The sequence below is a fragment of the Chenopodium album genome, chromosome 11 (assembly GCF_948465745.1).
Source record: "Chenopodium album chromosome 11, dcCheAlbu1.1, whole genome shotgun sequence".
Taxonomy (NCBI): domain Eukaryota; kingdom Viridiplantae; phylum Streptophyta; class Magnoliopsida; order Caryophyllales; family Amaranthaceae; genus Chenopodium; species Chenopodium album.
Window position 1 is genome coordinate 42,246,795 of NC_137844.1, and position 25,526 is coordinate 42,272,320.

The 25,526-nt window shown below is 31.9% G+C and overlaps 2 protein-coding genes across 2 annotated transcripts in view; both read left to right on the top strand.

Annotated features, from left to right (window-relative positions):
- Nucleotides 1–1,537, top strand: part of LOC145566629 (protein FAR1-RELATED SEQUENCE 5-like) — a 31,037-nt gene extending 29,500 nt beyond the window's left edge. Inside the window, exons 7-8 of the mRNA XM_081625986.1 lie at nt 1,027–1,323; nt 1,527–1,537. Of these exons, the coding sequence (XP_081482112.1) occupies nt 1,027–1,323; nt 1,527–1,537 (308 nt within the window). The remainder of the gene's footprint in view (nt 1–1,026; nt 1,324–1,526) is intronic.
- A 7,922-nt stretch (nt 1,538–9,459) lies between these two features.
- On the top strand, nt 9,460–18,564 carry LOC145568903 (nifU-like protein 5, mitochondrial). Its single transcript, XM_081628282.1, has 6 exons — nt 9,460–10,261; nt 10,653–10,814; nt 14,676–14,851; nt 15,282–15,385; nt 15,483–15,594; nt 18,248–18,564. Exons 1-6 carry the CDS (start codon nt 10,060–10,062, stop codon nt 18,305–18,307), a joined length of 816 nt encoding a protein of 271 aa, XP_081484408.1. The 5' UTR covers nt 9,460–10,059; the 3' UTR covers nt 18,308–18,564.
- The last annotated feature ends 6,962 nt before the right edge of the window (nt 18,565–25,526 follow it).

Here is a 25,526-nt window from a genome sequence, read left to right on the forward strand (position 1 = left end):
AACATCTAGTCTTTCTCCTTCAACAATATTATTGCATGATACAAAGCTTGTCCATGCGTCATCAATAAAACAACCACCACATGTTCCTGTATTTTGTGGTACGCTTAACACTCTAACCTCCCAAAATCTGTCATTATTCCCACGATAGACTCTAACTGGACCTCTGAATTTTAAAAGAAAACCTTTCCAATCTGCAGGAAGTGGCTGAAATTAAAAAAAAAAACACACAAAAAAGGATGAAAACATTAAATATTTACTAAACCACAAAACAAATGTATAAGTATAAAGTTTAATGTATTTACCAAACTAAGCCGATAAGTTGATCTGAACTTAACCGAACATTTTGCCAAATTTTCATAGAAATCAGCCATTATCTTCAAGATTGTGTAAAAGATCAAAAATATAACTTAAAGCAAATTTAATGATATATGAGTCAACCTTATATAGAAACAATAGAGGTTGTTAATTTAAGTCTTTTTATAGGAAAAACTTGATTTAAACAGCCTTTAAATAGAAAATAGTTATGTATGAACAACAATAATTAACATGTAATTTAACAGAAGAAATTTTGACTTTTGTCTGTTTTTTATGACTTTTTCATGATGCAATAAATTACTTTGAAATGATATGACTTTTTCAGTTTTTTCAGATTTGTATGACTTTTTCAAGTTGCAATTAAATTCTTTTTTCAGTTTTATATGACTTTTCATGACTTTAGTTAAATTTGTATGACTTTTTCATAATGAAATATATTAAATTTTCAGATTTTTATAACTTTTCATGATGCAAAAACACTTATGGCTCAAGGAGAAAACAATATTGTTATTCTTGACGAAACATATCTTATTCCTGACCAAACTTATTTTATTCCTGACATTATAATTTTATTCCTGATATATTATTGTATTTACTGACTATTACAATATTATTCCTTATATTTATATATTTATTTTATATATTTATTCCTGACTAATATTATCTTATGACAAAAATGTAGTAATCTTTTTTTTTTTAATTTGATTTTAGGAAATGCAACTACAGATCATTCATTAATAAACACTCCTTGGAGGCAATCAATAACAAAGAATTTCTACAACCTTGTAACAATATGTCAAGGGGACGAAGAAGCAACAAAATTATGTGGCGTTGCTTTGGAACAAATGTACAAATCTGTAAGAAAAGTGTTCCAAACAAATGAAGAAAAAATTCGTGAGCTTGATGAAGAACAAGAGAGAAGGGATGCTGTAAAAGATCCAAAACGACCAAAAACAAAAGGAAGGCCAAAGAAAAACAAAAGAATTAGAGGACATTTTGAAAGAAGAAGTACAGCAACTAGAGATCCAAATGAGTTTGGTACAAAAACTCCAAATCCATAACTCATTTAATATTGAGACATTCATCAAATAATTTTTATTCATTAAAAATATTTGTAAAAAATATTATATTTTCTTTAGTTATATTTGTATTTTGATATTTTATATTTATAATCAAAATTAAGTTTTGATAAATTTTATTATTCCTGACAGAATTATTCTAATTTCTGAAAACAATCATACTATTTCTGACTAATATTATTCAAGACAAGCTAATTGGCATATGTATGATTTATCACAGAAGAATAAGCTAATTTCTGATAGAAAAATTACAATTCCTGGCAAACTAATTGTAAAACCTGTTATTATCAAATTACAATATAATAATCAGATATGGTAAAAATCTCTTATTTTTTGAATACTATGTCCTAACTGTCTTTTGTTTTTTCCTGATAAAATTAATCTAACTTATGCAAAAACAAGCATATATGCCTGACTGATAATTTTAAAAAATATATACATATATAAATAACTGTAAAAACAAAATTTATCAACCAAAACAAACCTAATATTTAACTACAAAAAGGAAATATATATACAAAATAAAATTATCTAACTATTGACTATATTTTGCTGTTCTTGCATTTCCTTTAGTTTCTGCTGCTCCATCTTGTATCTCCTCTCTTTTTCTTTCTCGATAGCAGTCTTTTGCTTCTCATATTGAGCCTCAAGCTTCTTCCTTGCAGGCTGAGCTTTGAAAATTTTGTCTTTGGAAATAGAAAAGGCAATGCAATCATTCCATAATTTCTTGCGCAAAAAATTGTCTTCTCTGTTAACCAAATCATAAGCTATTTTGCATCTATACAACTTCCGATTTTGCTTCTGGAAATTTATACAAAAATACAAAAATAAGAACGCTAAAAAATAATTAATATAAATCACAACAAATATCAAAAAAAAAAAAACACTTACAAGTTTTAAATCAAGAAGTCCTCCATCTAGTCCAGTATACTTTTGCATACACATTAATGCAAAAAGCCCACAATCATAATTTTCTGTGCTTGTCTTCCAAGAAAACGATGGAGTATTCCATGGCAAACTAGTAACCTTTTCCCCTAATGGATGTTCATTCTTTTGCAAATAAATGGAAACAGCTCTAATCTGTAAATATAAATATATACATATATGTATAAGCATTGAAAAGTGTAATTTTCAATAAACAGAATGAGATAGTTAGTTTACAAAACCTTACCAAATATTTATCTATTCCATTCAAATGACTTCGATCAATATCGGTCCTGTTATTTATCCAATATATACGTGGAGTTATACCAGGAATAAAATTGAAAACCATCAAAGTATAATGATTATTGTACCAAATGGGAAAGGTTATCTACAAAACAAAAAAACAAAATAAGTTAAACTATTATATCTTATAGACATATACCTGATATAATTCGTCTAATATCTGACTAAAAGTTCCTGATTTCTGACTTTTAGATTGTTATGCCTGACTAAATACAATATTTCAGGAGATGAATTATCTAATACCTGAGTAAAGCATGATTATTCCCGAAGAATAATATATAATTACTAATTCTAATAATCTAATTCCTGAATAAATATTCTAATGTTTGATTCCTGATGTACATAATGTTAAACTTCAAAATATTAAATCCAAAACTCTAACGGTAAGGTTGTTTAATTCCTGAACAAAATATTGTTATGCCTGACAAAAATACATTAATACCTGACATAAGTTATCTAATAGCTGACAATAAAATTTATATCTGACTTAGATGTTATAATCCCTTACTAAAAGTTTCTAATTCCTTATCAATATAATTTAATTCCTGATTATAACAATCATATTTCTGACTTAAATTGATATGCGTGAAAAAAATACAACAATACCTGAGATATTTTCTCTAATGTCTGACTAAAACGTAGTAATTCCTGACTAAAACAAAGTTATTCCTGATCATAATAATCGAATTCCTGACTAAATATTGTAAGGTCTGATTCCTGACCTATGTTATGTTAAACTTAAAAATGTTAAATCCAAAACTCTAACTCTAAGACTGTTTAATTCCTGAAGAAAATATTGTTATACATGACAAAAATAAATTAATACCTGACTTTAAAAGCTAGTACCTGAAAATAAAAATATATTACCTAAGTAAAACAAGAAATAAAGTTAAAAACTTACCAACTCTACTTCAGCTATGTTGAGCGTTGGAAATCGTTTAACCCACTTATCAATGGAAACATAAACATCATGAGGATCATGTTTTTTCAATTCTAACTCAAGCTCCATTTTTGTCAACTGATCCCTAAACTTTGCATATTCTTCTAGATCATTTTCCAAAGATTTCAAAATTTTTTCCTGTTCTTTGATGTACTTCACTTCTTTTTTATATTTTTCTCTCTTTGTTATATATCTCTGTATAGTCTCCTACAATACAAAAGATTAAAAAATATATTATGATATATACATAAAAATTCAAATGATAATAAGTGAAGAAAAACAAAAAAACTTACAGCAACTCCAGTATGAAAAACAAATCTTTTGTACTGAAAAATATCTCTGTCAGTTATTTTGCTCTCTTCAATATTCAACACAGAAGCCCAAGCATCATGAATAGCACTATTAACCCAGACAGAGGGACGCAGTGAACAGAACTCCTCTTTTACCAGAATAATATCGCTTTGGGAAATATCTTCGGTGGCAAATTGACATATAACAGTACCAGTATCTTCCACATACCGACTGTTGTTTCGCAACTTAACTCCCTCATCTTCTCCTGTAGGATCTAGCTCTTTCTCCTCGTCATATTACCTAAAAAAGAGGAAGTCACACATGTATCTTTCATGCTCACCTAAATTTTTCAGATACAGAGGCTTATTTTCCTACAAACTCCTAAAGACAAGAATTTCTCGATTTTGAATCGGAATCTTATCAATAGGCGGATATACCCAATCTGAATCACCAGCTGCTTCCAAATTAGCCTGCAATTCCAACCGTTGTTTATATCTTAAATATTGCCATCTCTCAACCCTTTTTTCAGCATATGTATCAGCAGCAATAAAGGTAATTTCAGGTGGATCATTTGCACCAGTAGGAATTTTCTCTACATCAATTAACTGAATGTGTGTTTTAGGAGGCTGAGTTCCTATTTCCATAAGCTCATCTTGAGACAAATCAACAGCAATAAGAGGAGTAGGAGTTTTATCTATTAAAATTGGTTCAGCATTACCAGAAGTAGGAGATTCTAAAACTGCAATTGGATCAGATTCCTTTAGAATAGACTCCTTTGCAACATATTTACTTCTCATTAAATCTAAAACTGTAGTTGTATCTCTAGGCTGGCCTTTCTGGAAGAAAAATAAAATGTATTAAAATCAAACAAAAGTAATCTAAATCCAAACAATAATAAACTATATAAATATAATATGAATCGTGAATCAAAAATTCTTATTTCAGATATAGGTAATCTAATAGCTGAATGAATACATCTTTTTCCTGATAAAAAACGTATTGTAATAAGAATACTTTAATCAGAAATAATAATTAGTTTTAAAAATAAGTTAACTTCTAATATATGACAAGAATAACTTTATTCCTGATTGAAATAATTTAGTTCCTAACAAAAATATTTTAATTCCTGCCCAAACTTATCTAATACCTGCCTAAGATATTCTTATTCCTGATAAATTTAATCTGATTTGTAACCCTATTGCTTTCAGGCATATTTTAATTAATGGAAAAAATATTTAAATTACTGACAAAACTTATATAATAAATGAAAAAAAAATCTAATTCCTGACAATAAGAAACGAACAAATTTATCATAAAATGAGTTTTATTCATGACTAAATAAATCTAATTTATGACCAAAATACTTTAATTCATGAAAAAAAATAACATAAAAAATTACCTGATGCACCTCATCAATAGGTAAATGATGTTCTTCTGTAACTTTACTATGTATTACATCATCAGATTTAGTAAAAACCTGAAAACATATGTATTACAGAAATAAAAAATATATATATTTATTTATATAAAATATCAAATTTAAATACAATAATTATTTTAATAAATAATTCAAATAAAATACAGATATTAGACCTTAGATGTGCTGTCATCATCCTTGTCAATTTTTCTTTCTTTTTCATTAGTTACTGGAACTTCTTCTTCAGTAACTTCAGCATTTTGTTCTTGGTATGGTAGTAAAGATGATTGAGGAGAAGGAGGAGTAGGAGTAATTAATTGAAACTTTGGCATAGAGTCAGCTCCCGTGGAAAAACTCTTACCTTCTTGCACAATTCTAGCCTGATTATCATTTAAACCAGTAGAATAAATTTCATTGAGTCCCTTGGCTTTCCTTGGTGTTCTAGGAGGTGATGTTGAAGTTTCTAATGATTCTGTAACCAACTCATGACCAACCATGGTTGTAGAACCAAGAACACCCTCCCGACCAACTGAGCTAACCATATTTCCTGATGGTGGTGTGCTAGGTTCAGAATATACAGTACCAGCTTCTACACCAGTCAAGAAGTTGCCTTCATCTGTATTTTTCTCTGGTATATCTTCAGGCATACCACTTTCAGGTATATTAGTTTCTTCTTCTACATTGAATTCTTTTACTTTATTAGAACCCTCTAAATTATCTCTTTCATGTATATCTTGACTTTGGTCTTTCTCCAAATTAAGATCAGCAATAACATTATTCACCTATATATGTAAAATAAATATTAATGTCAAACATAAATCTTAAATTAATTTCATATATAAAATGATGATAATGGTAATTAAACTTACAATTTCATCAGTCTTAAGCTTAAGATCAAAATTATCCAAGTCAGTGGCCAACTTTTTGCTCTGCATAGCAGCTAACACTATTTCATCAATTTTTGCTAAGAATTGAGGATTGGAATATACATCATCTTCTCCTTGAGATTGTGATTCTTGTGAAGTTTTTATTGCTTCATCCTTCAAGTCAATAGCAAAGTGAATTTGGTTCTCTGAGACGATCTTCAAATCACGACCAAGTTTCATCATTTTCTTCTTCACAGCCTAATAAAAAAAAAGAATAAAGAGTGAATGAGTAAAATATAATAAAATATCCTACCTACAAAGGCATTACAACATTCTAATTCCTGATAAAAGTAATGTAATTTCTGAAAAAAACAATATTATTCCTGACTAACATTATCATATTCCTGACTAAAAGAATTCATCCTTGACTAATATTATCATATTCCTGAGTAACATTGTGTTATTTCTGATAAAAGTAATCTAATTTCTGACTGAAATAATGTTGTTCCTAATTGTGATATAACTTATTTTACTGATTAAAATAATTTCATTCCTGACCATAATTATCATATTCCTAATATAAGTAATTTAATTTTTGAGTGACAATATTAATGCTGATTGAGATAATTTATTTCCTGATATTAAATTTCTTACTCCTGATAAAACTAAACTAATATCTGACTATAATTAATCCTCATTCATATTATATTCTATTCTATATTAATCACTTAATTCCTAACAAAAAGAGCTAGTACATAATAGCAGCTTATTCAGTATGAATTCTTGAAGAAAAAACTTTACAAAATTAATAAAAAGATGAGATTTTAAACTTACATCAATGTCCATTTTATCAATCTCATCATCAGTGGGGTACTCTTTAGGAATCCTGTACATTACATATCTAGCTTTGTCATCTTCAACTTTCAAATCAATGGTAGCAGATTGTACACCCTAACCTTCCTTATTTTCTCCAGAATCTTCATCACTAGTATCTTCAAGTTTAAACTCAATGCTATCCAACTGAAAAGATTTTAGAAGCTCCTGTTCACTTTTCCCAGCATACTGTAATGGTAATGTCTGAGGATACAATTTCACAGTACCGTAATCGATATTTTCAGCAACGGCTTTAATCCTCTCATTCAGACTTTCACAAGACCAATTCATTACAAATGGCTTCCTATCTAAAGTGGTCCCAAACTCAAACTTTTGAAAAAAAGCAATTACAAATGCAACCAGACAACCATTTACTTGTTTTGATTTAGTTTTCAATACTTGTCCTGCTTTCTTCTTCAAAACAAAAGCCTGAAAGTCTGCTATTGAATCACATAACCAATCCATCACATAACCAGCCCAGTTGTAAGTCTTTATGAAACGTACATCTTCCAAAGACTTGATAATGTTAAAATTTGGGGACTTGTCACCAATTGGAGCCAAAAAGTTAGATATAGCAAACATAACAAAGAGTCTCTTGAATTCATAACCTCCCTCTCTATATTTCTCAAACAATGTTTGATAAGTAAGAAAATTGACATATGTCTTCTTCTTCTTAGTTTGAATTGCTCTTTGAAAACCTTTTTCAGATTCATCACCAGTTTTCCTCTTTTTTTTTTCTTGTTACTTCCAGAGTCATTTCCTTTTTCCGATTCATCTTCTACATCCAAACACAAAAACTTCCTCCACTCTAACTTCAAATTGTCATCAGGATTAAATCCTTTCTTGTTTTTTGAAATCTCTTTCACAGCTAGATCAGTATAAGGAATACCCAAAACATCAGCAATACCAGAACTATCAATATGAATAGCATGTTCCTTTTTACCAACTATCACATTTTTTGCCTTGGGATTATAATGAGTTACTAAATAACCGTACAACTGATGGCTAATATTATCCTTCAAATTCATATGAAGCAATCCACCAAAACCAATGTCTGTTACATCCTTCTTTTGCTTATCACTTAAATCTTCCAGAATTTGACAAAGATGATTGAGACCAGATTTATTACCAAGCTCTAAGTCTGAAATATCATCTTCAGTAAGAGAACTGAAAAATTGAAAAGTAAAAAATGACATTAAAATTGAGAGCTATATAAAACATTCTTATTCATGATAATAATTATGTTATTCCTGAAATTAATAATCTTATTTCTGAGCATAAATATCTTTTTCTTGACAAAAATAAACTCATTTCTGACCAAAATAATCTTATTCCTGATGAAAAAATTATTATTCCTAACTAATGTAATGTGTCACATATATATCTTATTACTGATAAAAGTAATCTTATTTCGGATTGAATAAATATTATTCCTTACTGATATAATTTAAATACTGATAAAAAGAAGTTAATTTCTGACCAAAAAAACCTAAATCCTGGAAAACATAAACTGTTATCAAAATAAAATAATCAAATTCAAGACAAGCTAATTGGCATATGTATGATTTATCACAGAAGAATAAGCTAATTTCTGATAGAAAAATTACAATTCCTGATAAACTAATTGTAAATCCTGTTATTATCAAATTACAATATAATAATCAGATATGGTTATGTTTCCAAAGAAAAAAGATTCTATATAAAACCACAAGTACAAAATTTCACACCTAACAGGCCGACTTCGTTTAAAACCAGGTTTAGGACCACGCTTCTTCAATGGAGGTTCTGAATCGACCCTACAGAACGAAATAATAACTTATAAAAATTGATTTTTAAAAAAACAGTATAACCTAAAAATAACCGAAATATAATAAACCTTTCGGCCATTGCAACTGTCTTCTGCTGTTTTCGTGCTTGTTTACTTCGTTTAACATAAACTTTTAAAGGAGAAGAATCTTTAATCGACGGAATGTCAGCCATTAATAGAGTCGAAAATGACGAAAGTTAGGGTTTATATAAAAGAAGTAAAAATTAAATACATACAAATAAAATTAAAGATGGATAATGAAGTAGTGATGCGAATAATTCGGAAACGTGAAGTTAAGCCGATAGTTAATTCGGAGTGTAACTGATGAAAATGGAGTGAGAATGCAGAAAACGTGGGTGAGAAGAAGAAGGAGAAAGGCGGGACGTTGGGTTTGGGTTTTTTTATTTAAAAAAACCACGGTTATTTAAAGATCGGGCCGCGCACGGGCTTAACTTTAAAGATACGGGCCGAGCGCGGGCCGCGTAATGGAACGGACTCACATCACAATATTTTTCGTTAAGTTATTGATAATTAAAGTTGGGATTATTTTATTCTACAGAGACAAAGGTAGATTTATTCTTGTCAAATTTTCCAATTTAATATTACATTCTACGTTTTGCAAGTGAAACAAGTTACTTTCATTTTCTTCCTACCCATGGAAGCACCGCACCATTGAAGCTTCCTATTTCACCTCTACCAACAACAAACACCAACACCAACACATCTCCTTCGTTTTTCGTCTCCACCGACAGCCACCACCAACACCATCTTCTTCCTCTTTCGCCTCCACCGACAACAACCACGAACACCATCTTCTTCCTCTTTCGTCTGAATCTTCTCCACCGACGACAACCACCACTATCGGCGACAAATTTAGGCGACTTCGCCGCCAAATCAAACGAAAACCCTATAAGAAGGGGTGAAATTTAGGGTGTGGTCAATCCCAAAGGATAAGGGTGACCGTCCTCCAAGCTGTTATCGAGCTCGAATTCCTCCACTGAATCTGTCAGCGATTTAGCATCCTCAACAATCTCGACTTCCTCCATTGAAGTTTATTCTAGTTATCAGATGAAGTTCTATGTTTAGTTTTACTTTAATACCCCCAACTCACCCAAGAAAAGACAAATTTACCCGCTGATAAACATTTGGCCTGATAAACTTAAATTTCCTCGTTCATACCCTCTTTTTGAATCTTCGAAACCTTCCTTAAAACCTCCATTACTTTTTAGGGAAGAACACTAGTTATGAGAATCTTACGGAATCTGAGATTAGCTCATCAATCTTTCATTGCCCTAAATTCAAACCCTTTTCGTAATCGATGCATGTATTTTCGATCGCTAGTCTCATCTTCATCTAATTTCCATGTTTCTGATTCTTCATGCACTTCTAATTTCAGAAATTTACCTCACAATTATTTGATTTCCAAGCCATGGGCGCCATTTCTAGGTAAGATTTTGATATTTTTGTAAAACCCTAAATTGTGATGTTGATAAATAGGATAATTTGTTTTTTATTATGATTGTTTATTTGTTTGGTTGTAATTATGATTTGTAGAGTTTGATGGGTGTTTGTTATGGAAATGAATTTGATATGATGATGATGTGAAGAATGTTTGATGATTTATGCTTTGTTAACATCAATTCAATTATTTTTGTAGAACCCTAAATCGTGATGTTGAAAAATTGGATAATTTGTTTTTTAATATGATTGTTTGTTTATTTGTTTGGTTGTGAAGAGTTTGATGGGTGTTTGTTGTGGAAATGAGTTTGATATGATGATGATGTGAAGAATGTTTGATGATTTATGCTTTGTTAACATCAATTCAATTATTGAACAGGTCAAAGGAGGAGGATGTTTATTCAAACGCAGCCGACTCCGAATCCGGCATCCTTGATGTTTTATCCGGGCAAGCCAGTAATGGAAATCGGGAGTTCAGACTTTCCGAATGCTCGTACTGCCATGAATTCACCTTTAGCAAAAGCACTTTTTGGGATTGATGGTATGCTTGTTAATTTTAGGATTATTATTATTATTATTATTATTACTTCGTATTATTATTATTATTATTATTATTATTATTTAGTATTATGTTATGATGTTATAGGAAAATTTTATATATACTACCTTATAGTATGTATACACTTGACATTACTTATTTAAGTTCAAAGCAAAAATTCAATTGTTTGGCAAGAAACCTTAACCCTAATTTTTGGCTTGGAGTTGAATTTGGAATTGGAAGTTACAATTGTGTGATTGAATTGGAGTACAAGGCATTGTTTTCATTTGTTGGGTTTTTATTTATTTATTATTATTATTATTATTATTATTATTATTATTATTATTATTATTATTTATTTTCTAATGCAAAATTGTGGGATGTAGATTTCGTTGTTGTGTTGGCAGCAGAATTGTTGTATAGTGGTTGGAGTAGAGGGAACAAGGTAAACTGGTAAAGGCTGGCCTGCGTGGGAAGGCTGTAGATTTGGACAAAGATGACTGATTGTGGGTGGGAGAGACGGGCTGTGTGTACGGACGGGCAAGGCAAAACTGCATTAAGGTTGTGCTGGTCAGTTGTTGCTGCCTTGCTGGTGTATCTAGTGGCCTGTGGTGCAGTGTTTGAAAAAGCGCGCCTAAGGCGCGCTGAGGCGCAAGGCGTTAGAGGGCATGCGCTTTTTATGGTCTAGGCGAGGCGACTTCAATGAGGCGCAGCTAAGGCGCACCGAGGCGTGCCTAGGCGCACTAAGGCGCACCAAGGCGCAGCTTGAGGCGCACCAAGGCGCAGCCTGAGGCGCATAATGAGTTTTTTTCCAGATTTTTTTGTTTCTTATTATATGCGCCTCACTTCAATGAGGCGCACCAAGGCGCACTGAGGCGCGCCTTAGGCGCAAGGTACTCCAAAACGCCTTGGTGCGCCTTGAGCCTTTTTATACATTGCTGTGGTGGTCGCCATGAACGGGCCATGAGTTGCTGTATTCAACATGGTAGGCTAGTACTTTTAGGATTAAGGTTAGAAATCACTTATTATATGGTTGGGTTAGTCGTAAAAACATCAATTAGGACACCTTAATGATATATTCTATACCGTGAGGTTAGTCAAGAAAGTTTTTCAAAAAAGTGTTTCTAAAACACTAGGCCTCTTATGTGAATTTCCAAAAACGCTACACATTGGATTAGAATTTAGGTCTGTTGCACAACTAGTTCAATGAGAGTACTTCTACAAACATGCCATGGGTTTTGAGAATCCTGTCAGCATTTTCCACTTTGCGATTCTTTTGTTTCACTTGTAAAATTCTACACAAAGCCGGAGGCGATCAATCTACCAAACCCTTTACCACCGTTTCACCCTTCTACCTTGATTGGTTATGGGCTAACCAGAATTGAAGTGGATAATTTTGATGGTTGATCTTCAGTCAATTTATAATTTAATCAGTTTAATATAGATTATTATCTAACTCAGCTGCTCCAAAAACTTCAAGACACTTGTGCTTCCTGTCCAAAACTTCAAAGTTCAGTGGCTGCAGTGAATAGAGTGCTGGAAATCTTATCTTTGAACCCCATTTTTCTGTACTCAAGATTAAGCTAAATCGGTTATTGGGATTGTTAATTGCATTTTGGAAGACAGTCCCACAACCCAAACATACTTAACAAGCTGTATCGGTAGAAATCCCATGATCTTGCAGGATGCCTATTCACTTACCACACCGAGAGACTCCAATTGGTACCTTAGAGAAGAAGGATGTGGGGTCAAATAACCACATTGGTATAAAAGTTAGCCTTTGGTGACCACTATAAACTGGCCGTGAGTTGCTACGTGGGCAAGTTTAGTCAATATGGGGTGCTAACTAGCGGCACACTAGTAATTTTAAAATCAAGGTTAGAAATCACTTATTATATGGCTGGGTTAGTCGTAAAAACACCAATAAGTACACCTTGATGATATATGCATTACCTGATTACCATGAGGCCATTTAAGAAAGTAAATAAAAAGATGTCTCCAAGTGGACTTTCCAAAACCACGAGGCCATCATGTAGAATTTCCATAAAATACTACATTGGGTTGGTATTTAAGAATGTCCCACAAATAGTTTAATGGGAATACTTGCTACATACAGTCATACAAACCATGGTTTTGAGAATCATACAAGTATTTTCCACTTAGCAATTATTGTGTTTGGCTTGTAAACATGGTTAGGAAATGCGGTAATGGGTCGCGGTTATCAGAGATGATACAATTATCGCGAACCCGATTTTAATTGTTGCGACATGCATGTGGTTTGTACTTATAAAATCATGATTTAAGAACCAATGATACTGTCATAGTAACAAAAATCTAGTATATTCCTGAATATATTAATGTTTAAAGCCATCCTTAGAGTAACAAGTAGAGGAAAGTTCAATAAAATTATCTAAAAGCTATGTGTCAGAGTGGTAGCACCAAATATCAGCCGAGACCATAAATTATCAGTTACTTGGTCTATTTTAAAGTTTGATACAATGCAGAATATATCGGTGTGGTAAATTTGAAAACGAAGACAGTATGATAACGTCGTGGCCGATTTTTTACACATGCCTGTAAAATCCTACAAACAGCTGCAGGCGATCAATCTGCCAAACGCCCAAGCCTTTTATCACTATTTCACCTTGTTTAATTTAAGGGCTAACCATAGCTAAAGTGGTTAATCTTGATGGTTGATGTTTGGTCACTTTATATTTAGGGTAATTAGCTCAATATAGAGTATTATCCAACTTAGCTGCTCCAAAGCCACTATTGCTTCCTGTCAAAAACTGCTAAGTTCAGTGACTGCAACGAATAGAGTGCTGGAATCTTATCTTTAAACCCTATGTTCTGCTGCTCAAGATTAAGCTGAAGCAATACTCGGTAGAACCCTTTTAAAACATAGTTGGAGGTGATGTTTGATGAGTAAAGAGTGTGGGGTCATAAAGCTTCTGTTTAGGTCCCTTTTTCTTTTCAAGCTTAAAACTGTCTTCTTTAGATTCTAATTCTCATTGTCAAGGCTTGTCTGTGGCATTAATCACCTACTGCTTTTGGTATGAAATCCATTGGAGGATTTTGATTTTCTTAGCTTGCCTTCATGATGAATGACATCCTGCACATCTCATAAATGTTGCCAGATAATTTGGCTATGATCACCCACTGGCCACTGCTGGCTCCTGTTGTCGTTGACCTTACTTTATGATCTCTGGTTTAACTTTTACCTTTGCAAGAGCGATTAGTCTTGTTTTTTTTTGGCACTTGTGAGCAGATTGGCCGAAACCTCCCTATGAGTATAACTCCAGGCTCTCGTCTAGTTAGATATTTCATAGTTATCCAAGTTTTTGTAAAGGTTAAAAATTCATTAAATTCATTAAGCATCATATTAGAAAATCCAATTTTTTAGCCAAACTGTCTTTGTATTTTTATTTATTGTAATTATTATTCTTAATGTCACTGTTATTAATATGAAGCTTTTAGTAAGATTTTAGGATTCTGTTTGTTAGGATTTACAGGCTTATAACAGGGTTTCTTGTATTGACTTGTAAGGGTTTTATAATCTCTTAAAAATGAATGTTATCGTTTTTCTATGGGAATGAATCTCCTGTCTTTGGATTCTTTTTTACATATATATGCTGGTGAATTTAATGGCCTCTTTGGGTCTTTTAAATTTCTCGGTAACTTTGTCTCTTACGAATTGTTGTTGACCTTAAAGTGATGGAGTCTCTTTCTCTCTAAGGAGTCAAATTTTCTGGTTCGTTCTTGCTTTCTGTTTGATAACCATTACAGTGAAATAAGCTTTGCTTCTTTGACTGTTTGACATGTGATAGTGTTTTTTTGTAACCGTAGCTCTTACTCATTTTACAGGAGTTACACGAGTCTTCTTTGGATCAGACTTCGTAACAGTAACAAAGTCTGATGATATTACATGGGATATTCTGAAACCGGAGATATTTGCTGCAATCATGGATTTCTATACATCTGGTCAGCCATTATTTCTGGATGAAAGCACTGCAGCTTCCAAGGACACAGCTATCCATGAAGTAAGTGCTTGTACCTTCCAGTTTCTCAAATTCTATTTTTCCATTGAGGTCTTAATAGAATTGTGTGCATAATTTGTTCTAATTTATGTCATGCTGTGATTTAAAAAGTTACCCAAATGTTTATAAAAGGGTCTTTCTTAGGGTGGGGTGGTAGCTGGTTTTTTTTTTTATTTTTGGGGGGGGGGGGGGGGGATTTAGATGTATGTAGACTAACAACAAGGTTAGTAGACCGCAAAGTCTTTTGCTGGAGGTTTTGGTTAATGCTATCGTAATTAAATCTATTTATGTACTGCATTTTCTAGCCCTGTCTAAAGGTAACTTTATTCTTTATAGTTGCAACCTGTGGGGGAGGGGGGATACGTGTGTGTGGGTGAGAAATGAGAGTAATCCAGCAATCACCTTGATTCATAATTACTAACTTATGTTGCAGGATGATTCGGAAATTGTTGCTATGATAAAAGAGCTATTGGAGACTCGCATACGGCCTGCAGTGCAGGATGATGGTGGTGACATTGTGTATAGAGGATTTGATCTGTATGTTTCTGGTTCTCTGCATATAATCTGTTACTATTTTCTTTGGTTTAACTTTTTATTTATTTATTGTAAATGACACTTCTTCGTTTCTTTTCAGGGAAACTGGAATAGTCAAACTGCAGATGCAGGGAGCATGCAGTGGCTGTCCTAGTTCGTCTGTGACTTTAAAATCTGGCATTGAGAACATGCTAATGCACTATGTGCCTGAGGTGAGCCTGCCATTTCTGGCCATTTTGATTGACTTCACCCTACTCTGTTTGTGCTTGCTTATTACTTCCACCGTTCATTTTTTTTTTTTAATCGCAACATATTCATTTTTTGGGAAATTGCAAATTGATGCAACACAATTTCATCTACTCTGATATCTTTCTCTAAGGATTATAAGCTATAACATAGACTAGTATCTGTTTCTAAATTTGGCTGTAGATATCAAGCAGAGTTCCAAATTTCAGCACTTCTCCTTGGAACTCTTATTTCTGTTTATAAGGTCTTTACATGGTCAAATCTATGAAAGTATAATCTGCAAGTTGGTTCCCTCCCTTGCATTAAAAATTTTCGACCTCTTCTACTTCAACAGTTGAACTTCACTTGTACAATATAGGTTAAGGCTTCACCTTGTAAGCCTTGTTTTCCATGGAAGCAGGTTTCTCTGCAATGGCTATAGCTTGATAACTTTGGACTGTACTATCTTGCTTCTTTGACAGGCATTGAGATGCTTCATAATCTAGTGTAAATGAAATTGGCTCAGTTTCTATGTGTGTGACTTATCATCCTTAGATTGATAGGGATCCAACAGAAAATGTAGTAACTTCAAATGCTCGACTACCTCATTAGAAATTTGACTTGGATGTTGCACAATCTTCAAGAAAATTCTTTTTTGATGTCTGCTGGGCAGATTCGATCTAGTAATTTTAAGATTGAACAACCTATCCACTATACTTTTATTAAACTTCCTGGCGTGCCTTCTTAAATCCACCATCCTTGCACTGCTCCTTTTTAGTAGTTTGAAGTAGAAGTGTTTCAGAATTGCACTTCTCCATCCTGGACTTCTTTAGATGCTCTTTTGCTATTTTTAGAAGCACCACATCATTTCTCTATATCAAGGGTTATGGTTGGGATTGTTTCCATCAGTGAAAATCTATACTTTTATTGTATCTCCATCATTGTGCCTCTAAGTTTTTAAAGTACAGCATATACAAAGATGTCCTTTAAAGCCTTGCACCCAAAAGACTTATTGATCCTGTAACACTAAGCTATCAATACTTGCTTGAGGCTTTATAGATCCTCATTGAGCTTCAAAATTTATGTCCTGTTCTTCATCTCAAATCTTGGTGTAGCTTTGCATCTCTCTTATCTTCAAATATCAGTCAATGAATGCATGCCAAATTCATCCACTTTTTAATTTTATTTTATTTTATTTATTTTTTTTTTTTTTTAGTGTACTATCTTTATAGCTTCTAAGATATGGATCCCATTATGTCTTGGGGTGAGTGCAAATGTCTCATTATAATCTGTTGCACGCTTGTGCTCCAGCCATTGCAAGAATTACTTTGTCCATTTATGATTTCAACAATAATGCCAGCATAATACGAAGTATTAGGGCTTGTTCACTTCGGCTTAATTTCAGTTCAATTCAGCTCCAATTAGTTCAGTTCAGTTCCTAATTTCCTTCTCATAAAATATTCATTTCAGCTGTATTCAGTTCAATTCCAATCAGTTCAGTTTAGCTTTGACCCTTAAAGAGAGGTTTATTTATGTATATAAGGAATGGAAAAGAATGGTCAAGAGTTGGGGTTTTTTCTAGTGTCGGATCATGAGGCTATGGTTGGGAATTTCAGCGACCCATTAAATTAAAGATCCTTTGCTTTGAAATGTTGCTGATAAAATTTGATTTATTGCGTTGTGACTAGTGACATGTTCATTAATAGAAGGAAATTTTGTCTAGAACTACCCTAAAGATGGGTCATTTGTGAACAACTACCCGTTTTTTTTTTTTTTTTTTTTTGTTTTATTTGTTAAGAACTACCCAAAAATTAAGAAAAGTTTGGGTAGCACTACCCAATAACGTTTTCCGTCCAAAAAAACGTTAATGGGGCCCACTTTTTCACTTTTCTCACTTAATTAACACCCCTAATTACCTTCTCTCTTCTTCCTAATTAGCTTCCCCTAAACCCTAGAAATCAAAACCCCCAAATTTAGACATCCTATCAATTACAATGGCCAATTAGACATCCTACCAATTACAATGGTCAATTAGTAATTAAAATGCAATTGAATTCAATCTCAAAGATAAAATAACCGAAACCTAAAACTCAATTGAATCCCTAAACCCTAAAAATCAAAACCCCCAAATTTTTTGAACCCATAAACCCTAATCCGAATCACTATTTTACACCCTAATTATGTTCATTTCGTTCAATTAAAACTTGTAAACAAATACAACAAACAATGAATTAAAAGGAAAGTGTAAAACATTACATGAATAATTGAGAATTTGTGTTCAATTGAATGAGTATGTTCTCTTGGATTTTTTGAGTGAGAATGGAGGGAAAGTTAATTAGGGAGAAGAGAGAAGGTAATTAGGGTAGTTAATTAAGTGGGAAAAGTGAAAAAGTGGGCTCAATAACGTCTTAATTGGACGGCAAAACGTTAATATGTAGTGCTATCCAAACATTTTGTAACTTTCGGATAGTTCTAAACAAATAAAAAAAAAATAAGTAGTTGTTCACAAATGATCCTATCTTTAGGGTAGTTCTAGACAAAATTTCCTGAATAGAATTTGTGTTGGAACTCGGAAGTGTCCTCATAATGTTGTAATATTTCTTCATGTTGGATTTGATGTTGAGTTTGTGATACTTTCAGGTGAAGGGGGTGGAACAAGAGTTGGATGATGAGGAAGAAGAGGCTGTTGCATTGGAATAGAGCTTCTTGATATTTCATTTATCCGAACCCTTGAAACGATGAGGATTGAGGGTCAATGGATTTGTATCAATCTGTAAACGAGGGATATCTTTTCTGTTGATTGAGTTCAAAAGCTATACAGGTAGTATATAACTATATATCTCTATATGTCAAGTGGTCTCCCTTTTTTTTTTTTTTTGGGTCATCTTTTATAATAAAATTTGAGAACATGTACATCATACATTTTTGTTCAAATAATTACTGGTCTCTTTCTTGAATCATGGTTCGTGTAGTTCTGCTGTTTCAGGCTATACAGTTGATTGTAGATGTAGATGTGCTAATGAATGGTAATTTGTTTACTCCCATTTGAAGCAGCTCAAAAATTTTGTAGGACATGCAGCAGTGAGCAATATGAAATGGTTGTGTACGTGCCTGTTTTCTTGCTTTACATTAGTACTACTATCAAATGCTTGACATTCTTCACTCTTGGTACTGCTGTCAAAATAATACGCGATATCTACTGCTAAGACTTACGAATTATGATACGATGATATTTTTTTTTCATGTACTGTAAATCTGAAATACTTTAGGTGGTGGTGTAAAAAAAATAAAAATAAATAAATAAATAAAAAATATGTAAAAACTATAAAACTGCCTCAGTTGAGAACTTGAGATAATACTACTCGAACTTGAATTGGACTTGAAATTAGATCTACTTAATTTTGACTCAAACTGATACTGGCTCGATATGGAACAACGTTATTCTAGAAATTTTTTATGAGTAATGTTGTATTAAGAGCTCAGGCACCGCTAAGCCCAACTCCGACGAGACTCTTAACCTTTACTTGTTTATTCATTTTCGTTTTCCATAAGCATATTTTGGCGTAAATTGCTCACAAATCAAGTGATGCCCACAACATGAGCAACGACAATCTATCAATTCCCAGTTTCTAGTTGTTACTTGTTAGTATCAATGTGAAGAGGAAAAGCTCATCTACTCTTGGAAATTAAACGGAAAAAAAGGTAGTTCAAATTCGACAATAGTAACAACCAAACAGGAAAACAACAAACACGCCCATAAATAAATAAATAAAAACTTTAATTCTTCTCCAACATCTAGTTTTTTTTTTTTTTTTTTTAGAAGGGTTAACATAATCAATGGACCAAGGTTACTCTTAAAGCTGCCATCAAACGGACTTCAAAATATCGATTTTTGACGGCTTTTGGTTACATTAGGCTTAGGGTTTTCTTGCCAAAACCCGGATCCTGCAATTGAGAATGGTTCTTCCCTTAATTAGTTTAGATCGAAGGTGTAAGTATTCTTTACTTTTATTAGTTTAGTACTTTAGTATGCTAGGGTTTAATTAAATTTGTTTTCTCGGATTCTGTCACAAAAAAAAAAAAAAAAAAAAAAGTTGTTTCTTTGGAAAACTTGTTAGCCTTGGGTCTCTTCATATTCAAGGGATTACTTTTCATTGTTTGTTTTGGATGGGTTGCCCATGGAATGCATAAATTTTAGGAATTAAAATAAAAATCCTCCCCAGTGGAGTCGCCAAAAAAGTGTAGGGAATATTTCAAGCATCCTACACTTGAGCCCCACTGTGATCATACACTTAAGCATAGTGGCGTCCAAAGGGAAGGAAGGTAGAGTAAAAAAGTCGCCAACAAGTTTTAGGAACTTGTAAACCGTTCACAGGGTGAAGGTTACACCCCTTAACGATCCAGGAGATCGTTAACTCCATAGGTCTGGAACCATGACTGGATATTCGGGGATGAAGGTACAAATTCAACCTAAAAGAGATTGAACCTGCCCTAAAAATAGGCCTCTACTTTATTCTTCTCGTATTCATGTGCGCTTTCTGACTAACATACAACCAATAAATTAACCCTAACATGTGTTATCTATGTTGGTTGAATATTAATGCACAAACAAAACTATTATTGGCGATCACTTGAATTATAATCATGTTAACCTAAACAAGATTATTAATCATCTTATTAAGCGTGATTACAAGTACAAATTTCCTTTAAACCTGCAAGAGAAGGCGTGATCAAGCAATAACAATATATATATCAAGCAACATAATAACTAATCATCAACATCATAATCTCAATAAAGCATAATAATAATAGCAAGATCCTAGGCATGATACTAACAAGATTAATAACAAACCCTAGCATGTCACTAAGCATTAAAGATCAAAGCTTTATCCCTAGCATGATACTAACATGATATAAAGAAAGAATATGAAGCATCATACATGATATTAGAAATCAATAAAAGCATCCTAACATGATCTAGGAATCAAAATAATCAAAACATGATTTCTAGATCAAAATAACAATTAAAGCAATTACTTACTTCGATGCCTCGTATCTCTTTTTGATAACAAAATACACGCGTTAGTAACTTTAAGGAAAACAATAAACAAACAATTAAATCAAATAATTGAAATAGAGATTAGGGACCAAACCCTCAGAAATTATCAACTTTTCACGTCTAGGGCGAAGGCAACTTCGAACTTGGCTAGGTGTGTCTAGAACTTGTGAATGTGGAATTTTGTAAAAGGGAAGGTTTAGAGAAAGAAGGAGAGAAGAAAGCTTCTAGCTTTTAGAGAGAGAATAAAGAGAGATGATGGTGAATTGTTGATTCTTGATGATGGAAAACGGGGAGATATGACCCCTATTTATAGAAAAATAGTTTGGAAACAAATCAAGTTCTATTCGGAATAAAACTGACATCTTTCGCCAGGCGACAAGATTAGCGCCAGGCGACAGACATTGTCGTTTGGCGCTAATTAAAAGATAAAACGTGCTTTGTACGAAATCCTCTTCTTAATATGATTAAGCAGCAAATTCCGTGTTTATCAAATTAAAATCAGGTTTATCATAAAACACTTTATTTTGTTCTAAATAAAACTCTTTAAAATATAATTATCAATCCCTAATACTATTAGAACTAAAAAGAATGAAAATATTTCTTTTTATATGCTCTATTTATGAAAATAGCCGGTCCAATTTAGTTTGGTCCATGATAAGGGTCAAATAATAGTGTAGTTGGATTGGGCTTGAAAAGAGTTTTCCAACGATATATTATAAGCCCAATTCCGATGAATAATGAGGAAGTTATGGCCTAAATACTAAATTGGACTCGAAATGAATTTTATATGCGGCCCAATAATCTAGAAGAGGGCCTATTAATTATCATTCCTAAAGTTATTAGGATTGATTTTAATCTTCTAGAATATTTAGAAGGTTAAATAAGAAAGAGAGAGATTTTAATAAAAACATCATCATCACTAGACTTTTTACACTTTCACCTCGTTCGATAATCAAGTGACGTGAAAGGTATTCATCACTGGGTTTGGTTTTGGGGAGACACATTTGGGTGTCTACAATAATAAAAACATATTTTATCATAAAATATATTGTTAGGTAGGTATTAATATAAAATTTCATTATATAACTTTTTTTTATATTAATTTTCATTAATATTTTATTACATAAAAATAAGGTCAAACTAGTGCATCAACATATGTACTAAGTTTAACCGTAACAATTATTTTGGGACGGAGGAAGTATTAAGTTTATATGCACACTAGCACATAGCCTTTAATACAACAAAAAATAGGCTAACAACATATTTTTTTGTGTGTTCTTTTTGTGAACTGCTAAACAACGTTCCCATTTTACAGGGCACAACTCCCTTTTTGACATGGAAGGACGATATTGCCCTTTGTGTAAGTTGTAGTATATAATGGTATAATATCATTCCCGACCCCTCCACTTACTACCACGTGGTAAAAAAATTCCCGACACCACATCCGACCCCACCACATTCAATCCATCACCAAAAATCCGAGTTTTTTTTTAAAAAAATAAAATTATTAAGCATTAGCTACGGGTTTAGGACGATGGACGACAACAATGTTCGAACACCAGAGGCTTCGTCAGAGGATTCTCTAAGCCGTCGTACTTTTTTTTTTAAAAAAATTTGAAATAAAACATCCGCTTATTTGGGCGGATGTATTTTTTTTTTTTTGAATTGATTAATTAATCAAATTTATTATTGTAATCTTTGTATTATTATTATAATTTTTATTATGATTATTATTAATTTTGTGATTAATTGAGTAATTAGTATTAGTATTTTTATTGTTGTTGTGATCAATGTTGTGGCTTTTTTTTTTAATTTTTTTTATAAATTTTAGAGAGATGAAAATGAGAGTGAAGTTACGAGAGAGTTGCGATTTCAGAAATGAGAAATGAGTGTGGTGAGCGTCGTGAGTGTTTATTTACGAGGGGTAAATACGGAAGTGCATATTAAAATGCGAGTGGTGCCTTGTAAAATGAGAGCGTTGTTTAACAACCCCCCCTTTTTTTCTTATTATATGGAAAAAGACGTGTATACTTATTATATACTCCCTCTTTTTTTTTCCAAGAGTTATAATTTGACCGACACATAATTTTAGGCAATTTAATTAGTTTTAACTTAATAATTCATTAGAGATAAGTGTGGTAGTTGGGGTATTAAAATAAGATATATAGTGGAGTTTATACTTTTTTGAAAAATAAAATGGAGGACTTTATTTTATTTTATTATTATTATTATTATTTTTTAAAAATGGGACTTTATACTTTATTGAAAAGTAAGGAATGAGAGAGGGGAAAAAACAAAAATAAAATAAAAATTATAGTAGATTTAGGTCGAAACCATAAGAAGAGATAAAAATAATACTCACTTCGTTTCGTAATAATTGCAATAGCATGCCTTGCCAATGCTTTAGGAAATTCATAATGTTGAGACCATAGGATGATTTTTATAATATAGAGTATAATTTATGGAGATCTATTTAATTGCTAGTAGGAGAGAGGAATGAAATATATATATATATATATATATATATATATATATATATATATATATATATATATATATATATATATATATATATATATATATATATATATATATATATATATAATGAGAACCAAGGCTAAAATAAGAAATAGGAACTAATCTAGGCCCTTAGATTATGTTAATCGGACGACTCACATGCTTTCCGTGTCATTAATGACATTTTTGTAATGTTTTAACTTTATAAAGTAGTTTCCAGTTTCATTTCTCAAAAGTAAATGAAAATTTGTAAAAGTAAATGAAATAAGTCTTAAAGTAAATGTAATTGTTTTAAAAGTTAAAAAAACTGGAAAAAAGTTTGAAAACGGCGAAATTACGAGAATGCCATTAATGAGAGCGGGTGCAATGTGAACCATTAGATGGAGTGCGATCAATGGCTGAGATTATTCACCTTGGTTCTCACATGATCTCAATTCTATATATATATAGAGGTAGTATATTGGGTTGGAAGAAGAGAAAAATAATTATGCAAGTGAAGTTAGTGGAAAAGAGAGTTAATAAAATATTAGCGATTCCTTAACAAATTAAAAAGTGTGTAATAGTTATTAAACATATGTAAAAGAAAGTGTTGCGATTATTATAAAACAGAGGGAGATTAAAATATGTTTCATTTGTTTTTTAAACACTATTCACGTGTCTTACTTTAACTAGCTTTGATGAGTTATACTTAACCAAAAATACAGTCATGTGAAATCTTGTTAGATTCATCTCGATTTATACTATTTTAATTTAAAATGTTTATAATTTTCACATATTGGTAATTAATGACAATGATTGAAATCATGTATCGACAAGCGTGAAAAAAAGTGTTGCAATTATAAAGAAACAGAGAAATTAGCTATTTGCCAAAATTAGAAATATAAGAGTAACACTTTAAAAACAGTCGCATTTAGTAACTGTAACACTTGTAAAAACGGATTAAGGATTCAAGACCGCTGCATACGTGGGCTTTCTTTTGCGACGGAGCCCACCACGAATCTAAACAAGCAAGCAGTAAGCAACTTTAATGCACTTTTTCGCCTTTAAATAAGTGGTGGAAGTCCAAAGTAGAAAATGGAAAAAATAGCAATCTACCATAAGAAAGCCGCCCAGCATCAATCCAAAATCCCATCTACTTGAGCAACGAAGATGGAAATATTCAATGTCATTATCAATTACGGTTGTTTAGTAGTCAACTTGAACAACTATTCTTTTTCTTTCCAAGATTATACAATGACTGAAAACAGGGCACGTATTTCAACACTTCTAAATTACTCAGGTGGGCGCTACCCTTCGATTAAAACTCATCAAGTCATCATTCATCATTCATCATTCATCATTCATCTCCCTCGTCCTGTTTTCTTTTCCGTCTCATTCAAAATAGGAAATATACATATGTACATATAGGTACAAGTTGTAATGAGAGCTAGGAATTAATCTAAATTCTTAGATATGTTAATTGGATAGTTCACATGCTTCCTGTGTTAATAATGCTATTTTTGTAATATTTTAACTTTATAAAATAGTTTCAGTTTCATTTAACAAGTGATCAACGACCGAGATTGGTTTTTAGTTCTCATTATTTACTCAGGTTCTCACATGATCTTATATATATATATATATATATATACACACACATATATCACCAACTTTTATATGTAGCTGGTGCGACCAGCTATAATAGGGTTACTTTATTAATGTATTAGGGGTTACTTGGTCAGAGTTATAGTCGTTACTCGGTCATTTTTGTAGAGAATACTTTATTTTTTTTTACAAGCGGATACATGCTATTAAATTAGTATTAATATTTTTTTTTTCATAATATCAACTTAACCATTGTTTATTTAAGTGCTTCATTTTTGACTTTTACACGATTCACATAATCCACTTTGACTAATGTTAGTTTTTACTCCTTCCGTTTCATAAAGATGTTCATATTTACGTAAATCAATGTAAATTTTTATCCATTTTTGACCGAAATATCTTTAATTTTACATTAACAAAAATTATAAAAGTTAGATATTAATAATCTACTCACCAAAACAAATCAAACTAGATCCCACATGACTATATTTGTTCTTATAGATTGAGAGAAATTTAGAAGATTCTCTCTTACTTTTTAAAATTCAAAGATTTCGAATAAGAACATCATTGCGGAACGGAGGGAGTAATACATAAGAAAACATATAATCATGTCAATACTTTGTAAATGTTTCACTAATAGTACAGTATATTTGTATCTAAATACAAACTTTTTATAATATATATTTAATGATAATTAAAGATGTAATTGATTAAACTTCTACATTGGCACATTCAAACAGTCAAAAAAGGACACTTAAA

Excerpts from the sequence above, each read along its gene's own strand:
- LOC145568903 (XM_081628282.1), top strand. The coding sequence starts at position 10,060 with ATGAGAATCTTACGGAATCTGAGATTAGCTCATCAATCTTTCATTGCC. Across the intron at positions 14,852-15,281 it reads AGGACACAGCTATCCATGAA|GATGATTCGGAAATTGTTGC; the intron begins GTAAGTGCTTGT and ends CTTATGTTGCAG. Across the intron at positions 15,595-18,247 it reads TAATGCACTATGTGCCTGAG|GTGAAGGGGGTGGAACAAGA; the intron begins GTGAGCCTGCCA and ends TGATACTTTCAG.